Here is a 23,855-nt window from a genome sequence, read left to right as displayed (position 1 = left end):
AGTTACTATTTTTTATGTAACCCCTATGGAGCATATCCTTCTTGTAAGTAATCTTCTATCTTCTAATAATTCTTGATAGATCACCTTTTTCGACAAAAAAAAAAAAAATCAATTATAAGCTTATAATTATATTACCTATCAACCTAATTGCACCCTAGAGAATGGACAATAATTCATTCCTTTTGAATGTTATATCTTTTTCTAACTTGGGTCAAAACTTTTCTCTCTCTATGAGACTGTAATTTTCATGGAATTGCAATAGTTAAGAGGCCATCTCTACAATAGGTGAAAGCCACTATTCTTAATGGACAAAAGCATCTTCTTACATGGACAGAAAGCCACTCATCTCGATTGTTAAGAGCCCCTCTCCACAACATGCGAAAGCCAAATAACTTATTCACAATACTTTCTTGTATCATATTAATCATCTCATTCCTAATATGAATATTTCCTCACTCTATTTAGGAAAGGTTTATTTCTAAATTCCACTTGAATTTTGAATTACAAATCTAACAATAGTACAAAAATTTGAACTAAATCAAATACTATCACTCCTATATAAAACAAGTAATTCTTATTACATCTGGGTATATAGACCTAACCAATCAATAATTGTTATTTTGGTTAAATCTATAGTATGTCCTACTTAAAAATATATGAAGATAGTTTTTTTATTGGTTGGGTGCTTACACAGCTTAGCACATAAAAGAAATTTCCATATAAAACTAAGTGTTACCTGTTATCGTTTGTGGACCCAATCCATTGGAAACTGAAATGATTTAATTCATTGCAAAATAAAACCAAAAATTAAAGATTTTATTTGCTTTTTCTTGTATTTCATTGTATTTTCATAATTCAATACCGTTAACCCTTATTGATGATTGAATTTATACTAATTGTGAAACTTATTTTTCAACAGGAGTGCCTAAACCTGTCTCCCATCAGTTGTGAACGCGGAAGATCGTCATTCCCAATTCTTAAGGATAAGCTTCTATCAATCGATTTCAAGTCTGTGTGGACAGCAATGAAAGATTGCCCACGGTTTGGCCTCACAAAGTCCATTGGAGCGTGCAACCTGCCTTACAAGAAGCTCAAAGACCTGCATGCCTTGGATAAAGTCCCTCCCTATTCAGTAAATCGAGCGGCCATTAGAAGACCTTCAGCTGCTAACTTTTTAGAGCCAATTCAAAGATTTAACTTTTAATAATGAATTTTAATATGTCGGTAAATCATTAGTTATGAATTCATCACTAATTAAAATTATTAATAATGAAATTTTAATAGATTATTAAAATATATTGTTAAAAGTTTTTTCTTTTTTAATGGGTCTGGAGAAATGTGAAAGAATGGAGACTAATCATCCCAATCACATTAATCTGAGCCCCCAGTAAACAGACCACAATTGTAAAATTTTAATTAATTGGTGCTTGAATTTATTAAAATTAAAAATCATGCTATAATTGAATAAGATATGAAAGTATCCCATTTTTTTATGTCGTTAGATAAAAATTTATAAAATTATATAAAAAAATTATTGATTAAATTTAATTTATCATAAATCTAAATATATAAAATAAATATATTTAATAAATAAATTTCATCATATATTTTATATATTAAATTTATAATATATTAAATTTAAATAATTTTTTTTTTTATTAATACTCACAAAGTTACATATGTCAGATTTGCATATTAATTTTAGAGATTTTTTAAAAAAAAATTCTAGAAATTGTAAATTTGTACAAAAGTTTTAATGAAACTAAATACTCATCACCAACCCCACACTCACGTGCAATAACTAAACATCAAAATTAGTGGACCCCGTAATTATTATTCATCACCATATAAAGGTAAATATTCTTTTCTGGAAAAGAAAATGCCAAAGTGGAAGAACACACAAAAGCATCAATCAATAATGCAATACATAGATGTTATACTCAACTATAGCATCTCCTGATGTCATATTTAACCACTGTGTTCTGGCCTGAACATAACCTCTGGCAAACCGGAAAAGCCCACTTCCTCCGACCACCGGCATCTCTCTCATCTTGGAAAACACCGTGTTCCGTCCAAGCACCGTGATAGTGCTTCCATTATACTTACCTTCAAGAAAAGCAAAATTCATGGCCATTAATAAGCCGATCTCTTGCTGTGACGCTTGTGCATAAAACCCTTGTGCTCTTCCCACTAACTTGGAGCTCATTTCTGGCCCTAACGTTAATGCGTTATCGATCATCCTTACCATCCCGAAGGCTGTTGTTGAAGTGTTCTCCGGCGGCACCACTAGGACGGAGCTAGGGTTAGAGCCGGTGACTGCGTCATGCCAATACAAACGGAAATGACTTAGCTTTTCTTTCTTGAGACCATATAGCTTCCTGTCAATGGTTCTCCCAAATTCGTGGTCTTCTCCGGCCACCAGTACTGCGGCGAAGGAAGAGAGGAGGGATAGAAAGATGAAATGGGAAACAAGAATGGGTAGTCTAGCCATGGACAATATCGGAACTCTAAGATACTCTTGAATGAATGGTGAAATTGTTTCTGTGTGGGAGCACCTAACTCTGCCGTTTACCCAATTTATACGCGTAGAAGTCTTTTTTCTAATTAAAAAAAATATATAATTTTTTTAAATAAATATTTTATTTTATTTTATTTTTTTTAAACTTGACAAATATTTTATTCATAAAATTAATAAAGTAAAACCTTACTACTAGTCTAATTATAGCAGCTGAATTTGTTGTTTATTTTATTGATTAAGGTTTTAATAAACTTTTAATTATTTAAAATTTAGAAAAGTGAATTTAATATTTTGTGTGAAAATTGAAAATTAATTTATAAAATTATTTTAATAAAATAGAAATTATAAAAAAAAATGTTACTAATATATACAAATAGAATCATAATAACACAAAATTTTTATAAAATATAGATCTTGTTTCAACATAATAAATTAATTTTCAATCAAATTGAAATAGTTTGCAACTTGTGACCTAGTGAAAACAATAGTGAGTTTGATGGAATTTCTCATTTATTTTTTTTTAAATTATATAAATAGATTAATCACAACTCTTTAGACTAATTTTTTTTAAATCAAATTAAAAATAATATTTAAATAAAATTTTCTCAATAATAATAAATTTAAATTTAAATTACAAGTAAAATTCGCTTAGTTAGTACTTCCCTTTTATCTTTAATTAAAATAAAATGATATATTTACTTTTTACCGACCAGCGATGCAACGTTTCCATTATAATATTAATGATGTTTAGAATGGGGGTTAAATAGTTATTAAATATTTATATATAGTTGTGTTGCATAACGTGGCGTTTTGCAATTGGGCACTTGGCTTTTGGCAAGTCTTGACATTTTCCTTTTTTTTGGAATTTAAGAAATATTTTTAAGTATTTTTTATGCAAGAACTCTATTTTGATTTGGTCGCTGAACCTAACTACAGCGTCAAAGCTCGCGAATTGTCTCCGCAAGTGGGTCCCATCCCAAGCCCTTCACTTCGGACAATTGCTGGCAAGGGCATTTTAGTCTATTCATAAAAGAAACTTCAACCTCACGTTCGGTGTATTAGCAAAAGTCTTTCTTGGAGATTCTCCACGTACAAGTTCACATAAGCTCAGGCACTTGAATGGTTTTTAAGAGTCAAAAGTAGTTTAACGGTTAGACTTTCTAATATTTTGAACCAATAAATTTCTTTACGGTAGGCGAAATTCAGTGAAGCGTTCCGCAGGTGATCAAAGAGAGAGTAAGAACAAGACCTTTGATTTCTATTAAATGCAACGGAAAATAAGAAGCATGAAAGCTTACCTACCCCCGGAAAGTGGGTTTAGTCATAATTGCACAAAACACAATGTTTGTGGTTTTTCTAGAAAAAGTTGTAGAGAAGCAAAGCCAACCACTCGATTGAACAAGGTGGGATTAGTTTTCAACTTAAGCCAGCAAAATGGTGTTGAGTGGGACTTAATAAATGTAATTTTCTTAACTTTATAAAGAAAAATTGATGGCATTTTAATTTTTTAACATTTATATACAATTTTATATTCAATCGACGCGTAAAGCCTTAAGATAAAAGTTTACATAGTGTTTTTTTTTTTATATATATAATTTTTCAAATGTCAGATTTATTAAAGAAACGCTTAACAGCCTACTACGAATAAAGGATCATGGCCCAAAACACAAGGATCGTAACTTTCCACCTCAAACGTAGCCCATAAGAACACTCAGCCCACCGAGAAGAAATCCTAGCTTAAGATGGATTGTTGGCCAACCCATAACAGAGGCTAGAGCCCGAAAGCACAGAAGACAACGCGAGCAATTCGTCTGGCCAAAAGCTGTCAGGGGGGAAGCTCAAACTTGCATAAAAGTATCACTAAAGGCCATGCATGGCTGAGATCCAATGACAAAAGCCCCAAGCAGAAGTAGAAACCCAAAAGACCAAGCTCTTGGCTCTCATCTAGCCATTGAGAGACCGGAACAGTATAAGCAGGGACGGATTTCATTGCAGGTAGTGGCGCCCCCACACCAACCCCCCGCCCCAAAAAAAAAAAAACCAAAAAAGTTGTCAAAATTATAATTTCATCTATAAACTTCAATGATTTTTTCAAAGAAAAAATTATTGTTTGCCCCCCTCCCCCCAAAGTTTATAATTTTACCTATTAATTACTATTTGCCCCCCTAAAATTTTTAAATTTAAAATTTTACCTATAAAATTTAGTGTACTTTTTAAAAAACTACTATTTTTCCCTCTAATATTTTTATTTCTGTTGTAACTTTTGCACTTTTATGTAAATTTCATACATATTTTTTTTAGTAATTAATTTTTTTTCTCTTAATATTATATATTTTTATTTTAGTCCCTATATTTTTATCAAAATTTCATTTAGTTTCTTTTTAATATTTATTTTTGGCCCTCCTAAAGATTGATTTGTAGTTCTACCCTTGACCATAGGATGGTGTCGTTATGTCCCTGAGATTATCACGTCTCAAATTATACCTATAGAAGTCCCAAACCACACTAAACAACAACAAGAAGTTTGGAAGGACTACACACAAGTAGGTCATACAAAGTTCCCTCACCAAGTAGCCCCAAATCTACATACAAAAAACAACCAACAAAATTATTTAGAAACCTGCCCCAAGATGGGAAGGGAGTAAACCATGCTTATGGGAAGGAAAAGACCGTCACCGAGTATCTATTCAAATAGATACTAACTAAATAAGGGGTGCCTACATCAAAGGATTTAAATTTGTCTCTAACATGCTCTTAATTACACATGTTGATTTCAAGTTTAAATTATGTGTTTGGTTTTGATAAGAAGATCGGTGTGCTTGTATATCAAACCCCACCCTTCGTTGCTCTACTATCGCCTCTCCACCCCTCCTATTGTTGCTTTTGCTACTCTACTCTAGTTGGTTTTTAGCTTTTGATTTATTGTCGAAATTTTCAAATTGATTTGTGAATTTTTGAATTATTTTGAGAATTTGCAGATTGGTTTATGAAATTGTTGAATTTGGTTTGTGAATTTGTTGATTTGGTTCTTGGATTTTAATGGTTTCATTATTACGTAGAGTCCAGATTTAGGGCTTGTTGGACTTTCTAACATCGATGAAAGGGATGGGGAAATCAAAGAAAAGAAGAAGATAGAAGTAGAGAGAGAGAGAGAGAGAGAGAGAGAGAGAGAGAGAGATGATGGAAAAAGATATGAACAAGATAAAGATGGATCATTTTGTAAATTATCTCTTTATATATATATGTGTGTGTGTGTGTTCCTCTTTTTATGCTTTAGCATCCCAATTTGAGCCCTAAATTTACTTTGTGCATATTCTAGAGTTAAATTTGTGGTTTTGAGTTCAGGGGCACAGAGATAAAGGCAAGGTTGAGGCATTGGATGAAAGTGGACACTCTAAATTTGCTTTATGCATAAGTTAGAGTTAATTTTGTGGTTCTATGTTTAGAGGTGTGGGGATAGAGATGGGGGTGGGGATGGGGGTAGAGGAGAGGGTAGGCATAGGGGGCTCAGAGTTAGTTGTGGAGGTGAGGATACGGGGTGGGGGATGGGGGTGAGGTGAAGGTCAAAGACAATAGCATTTTAGTAACCAAAATGATGAATTTAGGCAATCATTAAAGGTCTCATGCACTACTACTTTTTTATTTCTTTTTCTTTTTGGTTATTTCTTAATCTATATGAGACCCAATAAAAAATATGCTAGAAAAAAAAATATCACTTTACTATTTTGAATGCAATTAGACATTTTCTAACTTAAGTACTAAAATGTGAAACTACACAATTCAAATTGCAACAAAAAAGCAACAAATTTCGAGTATTAGAAGCGCAAAACTATATAATACTTTTCTATTTTTTGAGCTATTTCAAACTCATATTATCTCATCTAGTTATACTCATACATTTCTCTCTTGAATAAAGAATGGCATGTCATTTCTTCTATGAAGGGAATCACACAAGCCAACAATGCTTTATTGCATGAGAGGAGTATTGAAGAGTTAGATTATCCGCCACAAGAATTTTTTTTTTTTTGTTAGAAGAAAAGATATTGGCCCTGATTGGTAATATTAGTTGTTCTAATAGCTATCAGCTGTTTTACTAGTTGTTAGCTATTAGATATTAACTATTAGTGGTTAACTATTTATATAGTTATTTAAAGTAAAAGTATTCGGCAAAAATAATTGTTAGATTAGTTGTTTAATTAGAAATAATATCATCTTATTAACCCTAGTTAAAATACTCCCTCAATCTCTAAAAGGTATAAAAGATAATTTTTTATGAATTACTCTCTCAATCTTTAAATACTATTATAAATATTATACCACCAAACAGTTAAAATAAAAGATATAGTATTTTGATCATAGTTAAAATACTAAATAATACTTTAAAAGATGTTACCGAATAGGGTCATTATAAGTGTTTCTTAATTTTATAGGGTAAGAGTTTATTTGGGTTTAAAACCCTCTCTTATATATAAAAAAGAAGAAAATTTATAAATCCTAATATTTTAAAAATATACTTTCAACAAGAATAAAGTAAGAAATTATTAGAATTTTGTACAATATTGAAGTTGTTTTTAATATTGTGAGGTTATGCATTTGAACTCTAATTAAAAATCAATAAAAATAAATAAATTTCATGTGTATTCATTTACAAAAATAAAAAGAATTCATTGTTGAGCCATAATATGGGTCGCATAATTTTTGCGCAAATGTAATCCAACTGGGCCATGAAAATGATATTAGTTAATGATTTCTAATGGGAGGACGCCACTTGGGAAGCACTGCAAATAGATTATGCTAAGAAATCAATCATTAATTCCTTAATCATGGAGTCATCCAAAGCTGAGGATGCCACTCAAGTAGGTTGCCATGTGGTTAGCGATTTATTGTTTTTCTAAAGCCAAGTGGCTCTGGAACTTGGTTAATTTCGTGTGGCCATGGAACTAGGCCTGATCAGTGGGTCCATAATTCCATCTAATTTCAATTCTTAAAATTAAAAGTTCGGACTAAATTATAAGGTTTTTTTAATTTTAATTTAAATAATTAAAGTATAAAGTTTACATATAAATATATTTATCAATAATTCAATATTAATATTACATAAAAAAATAAACTAATTCTAATTTCATTCTAAAAACTAACTCAAGAGAAGAAGTTTGATAAGTTTTATGTTTAGTTCAAATATATTATCTCAAATTAATACGAATAAACAGTCAAATTTAACTTATTTGATTTTAATTCTATTTAAAATAAAAGAAAAAATAATTTAATTTTGATTTTAATTTCATATTAAATAAAATTAATTTCAATTTGATTTTAGATGCAAAGGGAATGACGATTCTAGACACTACTTTAGATAGAAAGAAAAAAAAAAGTATAAAAATAATATGGGAAAGCATCTTAATTTGCCCATCATATTTCTATTTTTTTTAATTTGTTTATTATATTAACTTATATTTTGAGTTAATTTAAGTTTTTTTTTTAAATACATTAATTCCGCCTAAGTAGTTTGCGTTTAGCCAGTACCAAGCTCAGATAAAGAAGGAGGGTTACGGTAGGTGACAACCAACGTAAAAATTTCGTCATACCTTATGATATGGATTCAAATGATATAAACATTAGGGCATCCTCTACTGAGAAATATGCAAGGGTATAGGGCGTTCACAGAAAACGACGCTGTAACACCCTCATTGTAGCAATTCCGTACATTCTACTATTCCGATGACATATGTAGGTCCAGACAGCTAGAACGTCTGGAAAAATATTTAGACTAGAGTGAGGAGTCATAAATAATTCAAATACAAAAAAGAAAAATTTATGAAAAATTTTAGAAATAAAATACAACCATGTTAAATGAGCTGGTGTCCTAGCGATGGGTAACTCAGTGAGAAATTGCGGTCCTCGCAACTAGAAGCCCTAAACCCAGGAAAAAATTTATGAAATAATTTTTGGGACTCCAGAGAAGAGTCATTGAGGTTTTGATGGCATTAGAATGCTAAGAAAATGTTTAGAAAAATTTTTAGATCAGTACAGACGATTTTGGCTCAATAAGTCAAACGGAGAGCATTTTGGTCATTTCATCTTCAGAGATGATTTTTGACCAACTTGTTCAGTTAAGTAAATAATTATTATGACATAAAATATGAATAAATATTGCTACAAATTAAATTGAAATTGAGTGAAAAAGAAAAGAAAGAAAAAGAAGTTAAATTGGAAATTATGATATCATGCTTATGTAATTAAGAATTTTCACCCAATCACCACTTAACAAAATAAGTTAAGAGATAAAAGGAACACAAAATAAGATAAAAACAAAAAGAAAAATCCAATAGCCACCATCAACCTTGGGCAGCCGAAATATTAAAGAGAGAGAAAGAGAAGAGAAACTCCATGGAAAACCTTAGTTCAAGTTTGAGTTCACCCACCATTTCACCTTAAAACCCCATCCTCCCTTCACAAAAAATTGTCCCTACCACTAAAGCAATACTTGGGCAGCAAAAAGAAGTGAAAACAAAGGAGTTTGTCAAGCTTGGGTAGGCACACAACAAGATTAGTGTCAATTTTCTTGCTTCCACTCTTTTCTAAGCATGAATCTAAGTTGAGTTAAGTTGAAAATTTGATCAAAAATGAATTAAGGATGTATGAACTTGCCCAATGAAATTTCAGCAGCCTTAGGGTACCTTAGGATTTCATCAACTTTATTGCATAATAATTGTGTATGGCTGCCATTAAACATGATTTTGGTGTTTTAATTTATGGATAGTATGTATATAGAGAATTGAGATTGTTGGAGTTAGGGTTTGGGGCATAAAATTTTAATTTTGCTCATGTGTTAGTGAATGGAAGTTCTAATGGTCAATTAGTGACCATTTGGCCTTCGACTAAATAATAAGTTAGTAATTATTTATTTCTTATAAGCACAATAACTAGGAAATTTTTACTTTTATTTGCATATTATATTTTCTTATATTATTGGCATCACTAAGTTTTATGCTTAGCGCGTCGCTGTTTGCAACGCGGAGGTATTGAAGATTTGGCCAAAGAACCCAGTAGACCGCAGACTGGGTGAGACTTGTATACAGATCTACATAGTGTCTGTGTCACCTCACAGACTATAGTGCATTGGTAGGACACTAGGTCCCATTTTGATATTTTGTACTGTTTGTATTTTGTAATTAAACTTTTATTTTCTCATGTATAGTTGAAACTCATGTATTATATTTTGGTATTAATGCAAATATTTGTAATTTGTGTTTATAAATGAAAATTTAGTATTTATTTATGATTTGTACATAATTATCATGTGAAATGAATGAATGATAGATAGAAGAATTTTTGAAATATGGTTGAGAAATATTGAGATTATGTTGATATAATGGAGTTTGAGAATGATGGGCAATGTATTAGAAGTGTTTTTCACAGGTTCCAAAGAACTGTTTTATTCATTTTTAGTCAGTACTCTACCGGATTTTCTATAAAATTTTCGAAACTCAAATGAATTTAAAATTTCAATAAATGACTTAAATGAGACAAATTTCACAAATTGCATTTTATAACCAAAAAGAAATAAATTAAGAAAGGATAAAAATAAATGAGATAAAATATGGTGTTCCGGTACACTGTGTAACATATCTTGCTCGGCTATACTGTAGACGGGTAAAGGGTGTCACATTTAGTGGTATCAGAGCACGGTTTAGTTCGTTTCTGGGTCTAGATAGAGTCCATACCATGCATTGCATTTGGAAGAGTCAATGTGACACTAATGCAGATCTGTTTGTTTTTCTTATTTTGATTAGGAGATGAACCCCACGTCACAGAGAGCAGTAGACGAGGAAGTGGAGAGTCATACTCCACCTACAGCTGAGACTGGGGGCCAGGGAGAACCTACTCCACCAGCACCAGCAGTGCCTGCACAGTCTCCACCTGTTATGTTTCAGCAAATGGTTGAATTCTTCAGACAGATGGCTGGGGTTATGCCACCACCACCACCTCTACAGCAGAAATCCCATCTAGAAAAACTGAGAAAATTTGGAGCTGTGGACTTCGTGAGTAAGAAAGAAAATGACCAGTAGCAGCTGAAAACTGGTTAGATCGCACCATTTGGGTGTTGAAGCAACTTCACTGCACCCTAGAGCAGAACCTGGAGGGTGCTATATCTCTGCTACAAGATAATGCTTATCAGTGGTGGAACACTGTATCTGGGGAAGTCCGGCCAGAGTTGGTAACTTGGGAGTTCTTCCTCACTGAATTTAGAAAGAAGTATGTGGAAAGTGTATACCTAGAAGACAGGATGAGAGAATTCATTAACTTGAGGCAGAGACAGCTGACAATAGCTAAGTATGAAACAGAATTTGTCAGATTAAGCCATTATGGAATAGAGATAGTCCCTAATGAGGCCGAAAGGTGTAGAAGATTTGAAGAGGGGTTGAATGACAATATCAAAATAATGATTACTGCTTTGGAGATTATGGACTTCACAAAATTTGTTAAAGTCGCACTGAAAGTGGAAAGGGTTAGATTACATGAACAGAATAGGAAAGATAGGCAGCGTAAGAGGGAATTTGGACCAGGGCAGTCAAGTGTACCGACTGATAGTAAGAAGCTTAAGAGTTTTGGTTCACAAGATCAGACACAGGGCCAGAGAGGCTAAGTTGGGATATCTATAGCTAGCTTCCCAGGCACAGTAACAAGGGGATTAGCCCCAATGCCTGAATGTATGCACTGTGGTAGGACACACAGAGGGGAGTGTCGACTGTTAACTGGATAGTGTTTCAAGTGTGGGGCTACGGATCATTTCATAATAGATTGCCCTCAGATGAGTGGTTCAATAGCTCCAGTACAAGTTGATAGACCTACCCCTACAGTTCAAAGGGGTAGAAGACCTAGTAGAGCTGTGATGACTGATATTTCACAGAAGATTGTTTCTGAGACAGTCGAAAGGCCCGAAGTTAGGGTGGCACCACGGGTATCTGCCATGGAGGCTAGAGAGGAGCCAAACCCAGACATTAATGAGGCAATACAAGGAAGTGAAGAAGCAAGGAAGTAGCAGTTCCACGATTACTTAAGTCAGGTAAATTTCAAGGATGAAATTTAAATTAGAGGGGAAGAGTTGTAACACCCTCACTGTAACAATTCTGTACATTCTACTGTTCCGGTGACTGGTGTCGGTCTAGACAGCTAGAACGTCTGGAAAAGTATTTAAACTAGAGTGAGGAGTCATAAATAATTCAAATACGAATAAGAAAAATTTAGAAAAAATTTTAGAAATAAAATACAACCAAGTTAAATGAGCTGGTGCCCTAGCGATGGGTAACCCAGTGGAAAGTTGCGGTCCTCGCAGCTAGAAGCCCTAAACCCAGGGAAAAATTTATGAAATAATTTTTGGGACTCCAGAGAAGAGTCATTGAGGTGTTGATGACATTATAATGCCAAAAAAATGTTTAGAAAAATTTTTAGATCGGTACAGACGATTTTGGCTCAATAAGCCAAACGGAGGACATTTTGGTCATTTCATCTTTAGAGATGATTTTTGACCAACTTGGCCAGTTAAGTAAATAATTATTATGACATAAAATATGAATAAATATTACTACAAATTAAATTGAAATTAAGTAAAAAAGAAAAGAAAGAAAAGGAAGTTAAATTGGAAATTATGATATCATGCTTATGTAATTAAGAATTTCCACCCAATCACCACTTAACAAAATACCTTAAGAGATAAAAGGGACAAAAAATAAGATAAAAACAAAAAGAAAAATCCAGCAGCCACCATCAACCTTGGGCAGCCGAAATATTAGAGAGAGAGAAAGAGAAGAGAAACTCCATGGAAAACCTTGGTTTAAGCTTGAGTTCACCCACCATTTCACCTTAAAACCCCATCCTCCCTTCAAAAAAAATTTTCCCTACCACTAGAGTAATACTTGGGCAACAAAAAAAGTGAAAACAAAGGAGTTTGTCAAGCTTGGGTAGGCACACAACAAGGTTAGTGCCAATTTTCTTGCTTCCACTCTTTTCTAAGCATGAATCTAAGTTAAGTTAAGTTGAAAATTTGATGAAAAATGAATTAAAGATGTATGAACTTGCCCCATGAAATTTCGATAGCCTTAGGGTACCTTAGGATTTCATCAACTTGATTGTATAATAGCTGTGTATGGCTGCCATTAAACATGATTTTGGTGTTTTAATTCATGGATAGTATGTATATAGAGAATTGAGATTGTTGGAGTTAGGGTTTAGGGCACAAAATTTGGATTTTGCTCATGTGTTGGTGAATGAAAGTTCTAATGGTCAATTAGTGACTATTTGGTTGAGTATAATGAGGAGTTGAAGTGAATTGTAGCTTTGGATTTGAGGTTGGGTGTGCTGCCTTGAGTGACCTGCAGGTCTGGATGTGAGTCCAGCAAGTTTGGACAGCTATAACTTGAGTTGTGTAGGTTCAATTAGTGCAAGGCCAATTGGACATGTAATTAAACACATAATGACACAACTTTGATGAAGGAACTCTGACTAGAAAACAAACTTAGGATACCCTAAAAATTGACCAAATCCAAGTAGCACCAATTATGCCTGTGCAAAATGACCAAATGAACAGTATTCATTCATTTGGTCATAACTCAGTGTAAAAAGGTCCAATTGACCTAAACTTTATACCAATGGAAAGCTGAGGCAATTTAGAACACTTTCATGTAAAATACAAACTCAAATTCTAGACTTAACTAAATGAAATTACTAGCCAAAATTGGACTACCAAATCTAGCAGAACCAAAATTGTCCAGAAATTCTGGGTAAAGGCAATCCGACCAGTTATAGTGAAATAGCCATAACTTGAGCTAGAAAACTCTAAATGGGGTGATTCAAAAGTGAAATGTAACTAGACACAATAAGGAACAACTTTGATGAAGAACATTTGGCCAAATTCTCACTGTAGAATGGCCTAATGGAATAGTTAACTCTAACACCCAAAACTGAAATTTTTTATTTATTCTCCATTGGCTAGAAGCAATGATTGGCAACTAATGCCAACACTTTTGGGAACCAAAATATGGTAAATCTATGTGATTAAAATTCATATAACTATTATATAAGAAAGTCAATATTTTGACTTAAATGATCAAATGAATAGTAACCTTACATGTTAAGTACAAATATTCAAGGAATAACTTTGTAATACATCCTAGTAGGCCTAGTGTGATTGGTTTGGATAGGTTGGCATGCCAATAGGGTTCTGATAGTAGTCCTGCGTATGGCTTCATGCCATTCTGTAATATTATAGCCTATGGCTATACTGATTATGATGTTATACTTGGATTTATGCCTTATTGCTTTTATGGCTTATTAGCCATTTTGTCTGCACACCGGGAGACACATTGTGACTGATGGTGTGACGGTCCGAGGTACCTGGTACTTTGTGCTAGTTTACCCATTTATCTAGTCCGGTCAATTTGTATAGGTTACTTGGGCATGGAAAAGTATAAATGTAATTGAATTGATTATTAAATGAAGTAAGGAGATTAAATATCAAGATAAAAAACAAGAATGATTACAATAAAAAGAGGCTCAAAATCATCAGGAAAACGATTAATAAAATGCTAGAAAGAGTTAATATCATAAGATGTAATTAGCCTTCGACTAAACAATAAGTTAGTAATTACTTATTTCTTATAAGCACAATAACTAGGAAATTTTTACTTTTATTTGCATATTATATTTTCTTGTATTATTGGCACCACTAAGCTTTATGCTTAGCACGTCGCTGTTTGCAATGCGTAGGTATTGAAGATTTGGCCAGAGAACCTAGCAGACCACAGACTGGGTGAGACTTGTATACAAATCTTCATAGTGTCCATGTCACCTTACAGACTACAGTGCATTGGTAAGATACTAGGTCCCATTTTGGTATTTTGTACTGTTTGTATTTTGTAATTAAACTTTTATTTTCTCATGTATAGTTGAAACTCATGTAATATATTTTGGTATTAATTGTAATATTTGTAATTTGTGTTTATAAATGAAAATTTAGTATTTATTTATGATTTGTACATGATTATCATGTGAAATGAATGAATGACAGATAGAAGAATTTTTGAAATATGGTTGAGAAATATTGAGATTATGTTGATATAATGGAGTTTGAGAATGATTGGCAATGTATTAGAAGTATTTTTCACAGGTTCCAAAGAACTATTTTATTCATTTTTAGCCGGCACTCTACCGGATTTTCTATAAAATTTCGAAACTCAAATGAATTTATAATTTCAATAAATGACTTAAATGAGACAAATTTCACAAATTGTACTTCATAACCAAAAAGAAATAAATTAAGAAAGGATAAAAATAAATGATATAAAATATGATGTTCTAGTACACTGTACAGCATATCTTGCTCAGCTATACTTTAGACGGGCAAGGGGTGTCACAGACACGCCATGCTGGAGCCCAAGTGTGGTGTTAAGTGAGTATGCGTTCCCACATCATGGACGGGTGTGGGTAAAGAAGTTAGTCCATAGGATTGATAGTAAAACAGATAGTGGAGCAGAACACAAGATAGACATAGAAAACAATAGAAAATATCATAGAAGAAGACCAATTAGGAAAGAACAGGATAGGAGGAGGATCAGGGTTGGTACTTGGAATGTTGGATCACTTACAGGAAAATTAATAGAGCTTGTAGATACCTTGGAAAGGAGAAGGGTGAGTATTGCTTGCATTCAAGAGACTAAATGGGTAGGAGAAAAAAGTAAGGAAGTGGGTAATTTAAGGTAGAAACCGTGGTTTACTAGAAAGGAAAGAAATAAGAACGGAGTGGGCATAATCATAGACAGGACATTGAAAGACACTGTAATAGCTGTGAAAAGAGTAGGAGATAGAATTATACTAGTAAAGCTAGTACTAGAAGGAAAAACAATAAATATAGTTAGTGCTTATGCCTCATAAATAGGACTAGATAGTGAGAGTAAATAAAGATTTTGGGAAGATATGGATGATTTAATGCAAAGCATGCCGAATGAAGAGAATGTTTTCATTGGTGGAGATTTGAATAGACATGTAGGAAGTGATAGGCAAGGTTATGAGAATGTTCATGGAGGTTTTGGTTTTGGCAGTCGACATGAGGAGGGAAAAAGCATCCTGGATTTTGCTATGGCATACGACCTAATACTAGCAAATATCTACTTTATAAAAAGAGAGTCACATTTAGTGACTTTCAAAAGTGGGCAACATGGAAGCCAAATCGACTTCCTCTTAACCATGAAGACAAATAGAGCTCTATGCAAGGATTGCAAGGTCATTCCAGGAGAGGCTTTAACAAGTCAACATCGGTTAGTGGTCTTGGATGTCAAGTTTATGAACAATTCAAGTAAGGTCAGAAGAAATATTATAGCTCAAACAAAGTGGTGGGAGTTCAAAGGAGTAAAGCAAATGAAGTTCAAAAATGAGCTTCTCGAGTCCGAAGCATGGAAGCTAGATATGGAGGCCAATGATATGTGGATACAAATGACATCAAAGATTAGAGAAGTAGCTAGAAAAGTACTTAGAGAGTCTAAAGGACATGGACTACCCTCAAAAGAGAGATGGTGGTGGAATGAGGAAGTACAAAAGGCAGTGCAAAGAAAAAGGGAATGGTATAAGAAATTACCTAAATGTGATAATAATGAGGCATATGAACAGTACAAGATAGTAAAGAAAGAGGCAAAAAAGACAGTTAGTCAAGCAAGAGCACATGCCTTTGAAAAGTTATATGAGAAACTTGGAACTAAAGAATGGGACAAAGATATTTATAGATTAGCAAGGAGGAGAGAAAGGAAATGTCAAGATCTCAATCAAGTTAGGTGCATTAAGGATAAAGAAGGAAAAATATTGGTGAAAGATGAGGACATTAAAGAAAGATGGAGAAATTATTTTAATGATCTCTTTAATAATAGTCAAAATGGTAATAACATGAATATAGACTATAGAACGATAGAAAAGAATGTGAATTATACTAAAAGGATTAGATCTTTAGAAGTAAATGAAGCACTTAAGAGAATGAAAGTGGGTAAAACCTGTGGACCCGATGGAATACCAATTGAAGTGTGAAGTGTTTGGGAGATATGGGAGTAAATGGTTAACTAAATTATTTAATAAGATTCTACACTCAAAGAAAATGCCTGATGAATGGAGGAGGAATATTTTAGTACATATTTTTAAAAATAAGGGAGACATACAAAGTTGCTCAAATTATAGGGGAATTAAACTCATGAGCCATACTATGAAGTTGTGAGAGAGAGTTATGGGGCATCGACTACGTCATGATACTTCTATCTCTCTCAATCAATTTGGCTTCATGCCCGGTCGTTCAATTATGGAAGCGATCTTTCTCATTAGAAGCTTGATGAAGAAATATAGAGATGTGTAGAAAGACCTTAGAGTCAAAGGGCTTTAAATTAAGAAGAACGAAGACAAAATACATGCATTGCAAGTTCAATGAAGGCCAAACTGATGATAGGGAATGAGTTAGTTTGGATGGAGTGATACTGTCCCAAAGTAATCACTTTAAATATCTCGGCTCAGTCCTTCAAGTAGATAAGGGATGTGAGGAGGATGTTAGTCATAGGATTAAAGCCAGATGGTTGAAGTGGAGACATGCCACAGGAGTCTTATGTGATCGCAAGATTCCCAATAAGTTGAAAGGAAAATTTTACCATACAGCCATACGACCGGCTATGTTATATGGTAGTGAGTGTTGGGCACTGAAGGAGTCGTATGCGTCTAAGATAAGAGTTTCAGAGATGAGAATGTTAAAGTGGATGAGGGGCCATACTAGACTAGATAAAGTCCGTAATCCGTAATGAGAGTATTAGAGAAAAGGTAGGAGTGGTGCCAATTGTGGATAAGTTGAGAGAAGGGAGATTGAGGTGGTTTGGTCATGTGAAGCGTAGACATACAGAGGCTCCAGTTAGACAAGTAGAGTACATTAGGTTAGAAGATAGAAAGAAAAAAAGGGGTAGACCTAAATTGATTTGGAGGAGAGTAGTACAACATGACCTAAAAGCATTATAAATTTATGAGGATTTAACCCAAAATTGTTTAGAGTGGAGAAAGCGAATCTATATAGCCGACCCAAATTTTTGAGATAAATGCTTAGTTAAGTTGAGTTGAGTTGAGTTTTTGAAATACATTATACATTTGTATGCATATTATGTCATTGTTTATTAAAATAATTTATAACTTATTTATTATAGCTATTATATGTATTTTATTTACTAACTGTATGTTACCAATTCTATAATCTTATTATTGTTGAAATAGTTAGTTTAAATTAAGTAATTTTTTTTTTAAAGATAGAACGCGTGTACACATGGGTTAGTAATAGAAATGGATCATCATTAAAATCATGACAATTTTAATAGAATTATTGTTCCCATATAACCCACACTCACACACACTCCACAATCGATATGAGATCTCAAAATATCGATAAATTAAGTAGTTTAGTCTATCAAAAACTTAAAATCAACATTTATTTATTGTTTTCTATATTTTATTTTTTTTTAAATGATGAAAGTAATTAGAATTTAAATTTTAAATAAATGTCAAATTAAGCTATTAGTTGAGTGACTGTAGTTTAGGAGTTATCCACTAAGGTTTGTTTAGTTTAACTGCTTGATCATTATAACAGATAACTGATAGCCGATAATTGTTGTTGATAGCTAATAACTAATTGCAATTGAAATAGTTAAAGTAAATGGGGAAAAAAAAATTTCTAATGGGTAATTATTACATGCGGTCACTCAATTTTATTAGTATTTTTATAAAAGGTACTGAGCTTTAATTCTTTTCATAGACTCACTAAACTTGAATTTAATTTTCATAAAGTCATCATGATAAGAAATTAAAAGTTTTCAGTTTAATCTACTGACATATTAACTATTTTATTTCTAAAGTATGCGAATCCATTTTATGCATTTTTTTTTAAGAAATTAATAAAATAAAGTAATTTTATTTATAAAATAATTGATAAATTAACAAGTTAATATAAAAACTTTTAATTTTCGATCACAGGAATTTTTATGAAATCAAATTAAATTCATTAAGTTTTATAAAAAAAATTAAATTTTTTTTTTATAAGAATACTTATAAAGTTGAGTAGCAACTATAATATTTACCCATACCTCATCAGTCTTGATCTGCCATCACCCATTTCTTTCTTCGATCATGGACATACCTAGCTGTAGACCCATTGCCTGCCACTACTCCTACGTGATGGAAAATGGAAGAATCAACCAATTGAGCTACAACAACAATGGCAGCAAGGGCAAGCAACAATGAGATCAAGAATCATCAGATTGACCGACTGAGGTCGTCGGTTGGGTTTCAAAGAGGTAGATTGGATTGAGAGGTATCTTAAGGCAATGACTAGCGACGTGGAAATGGCAACAGGACGGGGATTGCTCTTTTCATTCTCATCCCGAAGAGTATGGGGTCGAGGTAGGGCATTTACTGTTGGGTTGCGGGGGCGAAACAGGTTTTTTTACAGAAATTTTTTTTCATTTTATTTATTTTTTTTTTATTTTAATTTATTAGTATATAATATAAATTTATTTATTAAAAAATAAAATATAATTAGAAATGTAAATTTTATGCATTATTTTAATATATTTATATATTTTATTAAAATTATAATATTTAAATATTTAAATATATAAAAATAAATTATTTTTTAATAAAAAATAATAATATATTACTGCACATGACGGATTACGAAAATTCGAGGTGAGAAAAAGGTAATTTTGTCTCCGTCCCACACAAATTGAGGTCAAAGCGAAATCAAAAAAAAATTGATCGAATTTAGGGCGGAGCGAGTAAAATTTGAAAATTTTTATCATCTTTATCCAAACGTATAGAACAGTGAACAATTCTTGTTAAGTATCTTTTTAACATTAAAGTTGGGGGGCTTAAAACTATTTTTAAAGGAATAAAAATTATTTTAAATATTATTAAAAAATAATTTTAAAAAATATTTTATTATTTTAATATTTTTATCATTAAATTTATTAAATTTAATTTTAAATTATTTTTTAATATTTTTTAATTAATATATTTAAAAAATATTTTTTTAATATTTATTCTGATAATAATGTCAAATAAACCCCTAAACAAGTCTCGTTTAAACACTTATTGTATTTTGATCATTAAAAGCTTATTGAAAAAGGAATTCAAAGCTTAATAAAAAAGGTATGGACGGATCAGAACAAAAAGCTTACTATTAAGAATAAAAGTTTTTAATTTGTGAATGTATTTATTAAAATAAATAAAAGTTTTAATTTTTTAAATTATTTATAATATTTTTGTCAATTTAATTGATTAAATCATTAAATTAATCAACAGAGAAAATTCTATGAACAGTTTAATTCTAAAAGCAAGCAACAGGATCACATGCATCCCCTTCATGAGTTAGCTTCTTTAATTCAAAAAAAAAAAAAAGGAAGAAAAAAAAAAGATAATAAAGTAAGGCTAACAAAGGCGAGATGGACCATCGCCTCCAAACAAAACTTTTTCCAATAATATATATTTGGGCATTGATATTTTTAAATATATTAATTAATTAAAATTATTTTGAAAAATTTAATATCTCCCCCCTACAGTCTTGAAATATTCATATTGGGAAGTCCAAGCTCAAAGACTTATCATACTTCTGTCAGTATTCGAATATTAAAATAATAAATTTTATAAATTATTTTTAATAATATTTAAATAATTTTTAATATAGTTATGTTTTCATTTAATTTAATTAATTTATTTATTTACTATTTTTTTTTTTTTCCTTCACATCGATCTCTAGCTTTTTCTCCAATATTCTTTTCCTCCTTTCCATGGTCGGTTACACGTTGCGCTGTTTGATTGGTCCACATTTTATTAACTGCGTTTCCGTGTTCTGCACCTTGATAAATTCCCACCGACCCTGAATTATCCTTAGAATCGCGAAAAAAGGCCCCACACACACACTGCCTTGAAAATGATTTATCTTAATCCACACAACCCATTCTCTTTTCATTTTAATTAATTTTTAACTTAAAATAAAAGATGCAATTATAGAGAATTTAAATTCATATAAAAATAAATTAATTAATTATGAAATTAAATATTAACTTATAAATTCATGCCCTTTATAAAAACATTTTGGTTAATTTATACATATTAATATAAAGATTTAATTTATTAATTATTAAACTCATTTTTATATAATTTTAAATTTATATTAATTGCATCCTAAAATAATTGATCTTTTAATTTCCAACATATAAAATTAATGAGGGTTTTATATTTTATATATATATTTTACGCAAGAAAAATAATTAATATTCTTTTCAAATATCTAATTATTTTAATGTTTAAAATAATTATTAACAACTTAAACAATTATTTATTTTTATGGGCTTAATCTTAGATTTGTTGTGGCATCCATTGGTACATACACTGATTCCTTTGTTTTTTGGACAAATTATTATTTATTTTTTTTATTTTATCAAATTAATTATATTGATTAATATTTATATTTTTACTTCATTTATTTTTTATTTTTTCAATCATTTTAAACATTAGTTTAAATTTTATTCAATCCTTAAAATTTTAAAAATATAATTATATAAGTTTTTTATTTTTTAAATCTTAAAAAATTTTAAAAATTACCCTTTTTTAACCTATTTACTAATAAAAAATTTCATTTAAACTTAATAGAGAAATTAAAAAGTAGACAACTAAAAATATAAAGATTATTTAATATATTTTTTAAAAATAAAAAACTAAATAATTAGCCTTATTAAATAATTTTTCCTTTCTTTATTTACAAAATTAAAGAAATAGACATGCCATTATACTTTCAACGGCTAGGGACTACCTTTTTTTTTTTTTATTTGGTGGTCCAGAAAATCTAAAAAGCCAATTATTCTCTATTTATATCCAATTTCTTTTTCTAAGTAAATTAAAATATATTTCAAATCATTGAATCTTCAAACTTCCATTATTAAATTCTCGGTTATTCTAAAAATTTTCTCTTTCAGCTCCCTATAAAACCCAAGCCTACTGCAACAACTTTACTCTCAGAATCAAACCAGTGTATTCTATAAATCAAACATTCCAAGCAAAAGTTGCCCATCTCTCTGCACATAAAGTTGCATATCCCTAGCAATCACTTCTTCTCTAAGCAGTAACCATGGCTAGGTACTACAACCAACATTCTTATCTGGACTACATCTCCTACCTCTCTATGCCTTTCCACTTATGCCTTTTCGTGACCATACTCATCTTCACATTAGGCTTTTCATGGTACATAAACTATGAGTCCAAGTTTGAAGACTTTATCAACCAAGTGAAGCTCTTTCTCATGTTCTCTCCTCTCCTTTTGCTGCTTGTTGTTCACTGCTTGTCAAGTGGGTTCCTCTTTATACCTTTCCCAGAGAGGGATTCTCTTCACAGAGCAGGAGGTTCTCCTTGGGGTGTTGCTCTTTTGCTTGTTTTTCTTCTCTTCATGATCTCTTACCAGTCTTCTTTCCATGAACGTTGGTTTCCTCTAATCACCAGATGATGATGATGGTTTTCAAAGGTATATATATTAGTTATTTACTTTTTTTTTTTCCTTCCTTTCTTTCAAGTAAAAGGGTTTGCAGTATAAGTTTTTTTTTCTTTTCTTGAGCAGGGGGATTGGGGGAGAGAAAACTCTAATCTGATTTGTCTGACAGGTGAGTAGTATGAGTTCAGTCACTAGATGCTTATATTTTGTATAAAGAGCATATATATATATATATATATATATATATATATATATATATATATATATATGGTGTGATATCTATGGAACGGCATATCTTTAGTCGGAAGATGAAGGCTTTGTTTTATGGAAGAAACTAATATTATTCTTCCTGATTTTGTTGTGAAGATGGATGTTTTGTTATGTGATTTGTAGTTAAAAGGAGTTATTACTTACAACCAGTTCTATCTTTGTTCAATTACTTAATAATTTGTTTTTTTGATCCTTTTAGTTAAATTAATGACCAGTCTCATCTTGTTTGAACTATTAATTATTGGAATTTCTTGATATGTTTATGGCTTGGCCTAATGGAAAACAACAGAACAAAACTGTGACATGCAATGGAGAATATCGTCAACAATGAGCTACAGAGAAGTAAGAACAGAGCAGGATCATGAATGGCATCAATGAGACATTAATTTAGAATAACATTCCAACAATACTTGATGAAAATCACAATCAATTGCAATCCATAGGCCATAGAGGAGAGAAAAGCCTTACGTTATCTAAACCTCTTAGATACCCGTAAGTCGTTTGCCAGTGAAAAACAATTACATCTCCTAGTGACACCACAATATCCAGTCTCACTGACCCATTACGCAGAGTAGGAACCTGAGCAAGTAGCGTGGGACACTCTGCATATTGCTGACAAGACACCCCAACAACAACATCTGTATCCTTTACTGGCTTGCCAAAAACAAGATTATTCCTCTCTCACCATATGTTTCGCATTAGGATTACTGCATAAGCCAAATCCCAGGTAGCCAACCCACCAATTTAGCGGGTCGGAAAGATTATGATTTTGAAGGTTTTAAAACCTTCAAAAACCTTATCTCTTTTAGAAAACTTTCCTTCCAAACAAACAAGTAAAAATCCAACTCTTAACTTCAAAAATTTCTTTCCAAACAAGCTGTAAGAGTAGAGGGGAGCTGCACACAATCATACTCTTAACTCTAAAGGGGACAATAATCAAACACCTCAAGCGTAATATTCATGAACACTTTATTTGAAATGAGAGTGTAACGAGGTAAGATAAGATTTTTTTTAAAGTAAAAGAAGGTAAAGTAATATAAATATTATATTATTTGAGAGAAAAGTACGATAAATGGTTGTTAGATCAAAGGTATTAAAAGTTAAGAAATGATAATAACTAATGTTTAATTTACAAAAACCTTCTTAATACTTCAATTTGGTTAGTTGAGACACTGACGTAAGAATCTTACCTTTCTCCATTTATCTTCATTATATATATATATATATATATATATATATATATATATATATATATATATATATATATATATATATATATATATATATATAAACAAAAGACGCTACCCTACCTTTTCAAAAACTTGCTCCCAATCAAAGTGTGAAAGACATGGAGTAGTGTCACCTCAGCCAGACCACATCGTAAGTAGATCTCAGGGACATCCATACCCGGACGGGATAACATAATTAAGCAGGGTGAGAACAGAATATCAGATAGAAATCGCCACAAGAAATGGCGCACTTTAGGAAGCAACTTTTAGCCTTAGCCACGAACTTGCCTCCAAT

The 23,855-nt window shown here is 31.7% G+C and overlaps 2 protein-coding genes across 2 annotated transcripts; one reads left to right on the top strand and one right to left on the bottom strand.

Annotated features, from left to right (window-relative positions):
• Window positions 1-1,802: 1,802 nt before the first annotated feature.
• Window positions 1,803-2,564, bottom strand: LOC110634741 (dirigent protein 22). The gene has a single exon (XM_058145622.1). It carries the CDS (start codon window positions 2,489-2,491, stop codon window positions 1,913-1,915), a length of 579 nt encoding a protein of 192 aa, XP_058001605.1. The 5' UTR covers window positions 2,492-2,564; the 3' UTR covers window positions 1,803-1,912.
• Window positions 2,565-21,704: 19,140 nt separating this feature from the next.
• Window positions 21,705-22,076, top strand: LOC110634765 (uncharacterized). The gene has a single exon (XM_058146279.1). The coding sequence runs from the start codon at window positions 21,705-21,707 to the stop codon at window positions 22,074-22,076; it is 372 nt and encodes a 123-aa protein (XP_058002262.1).
• The last annotated feature ends 1,779 nt before the right edge of the window (window positions 22,077-23,855 follow it).

Source organism: Hevea brasiliensis, chromosome 4 (genome assembly GCF_030052815.1).
Source record: "Hevea brasiliensis isolate MT/VB/25A 57/8 chromosome 4, ASM3005281v1, whole genome shotgun sequence".
Classification (NCBI taxonomy): domain Eukaryota; kingdom Viridiplantae; phylum Streptophyta; class Magnoliopsida; order Malpighiales; family Euphorbiaceae; genus Hevea; species Hevea brasiliensis.
This window is presented reverse-complemented; position numbering and strand designations above follow the sequence as displayed.

Coding starts and splice junctions, on each gene's coding strand:
- LOC110634741 (XM_058145622.1), bottom strand. CDS start 2,491: ATGGCTAGACTACCCATTCTTGTTTCCCATTTCATCTTTCTATCCCTC.
- LOC110634765 (XM_058146279.1), top strand. CDS start 21,705: ATGGCTAGGTACTACAACCAACATTCTTATCTGGACTACATCTCCTAC.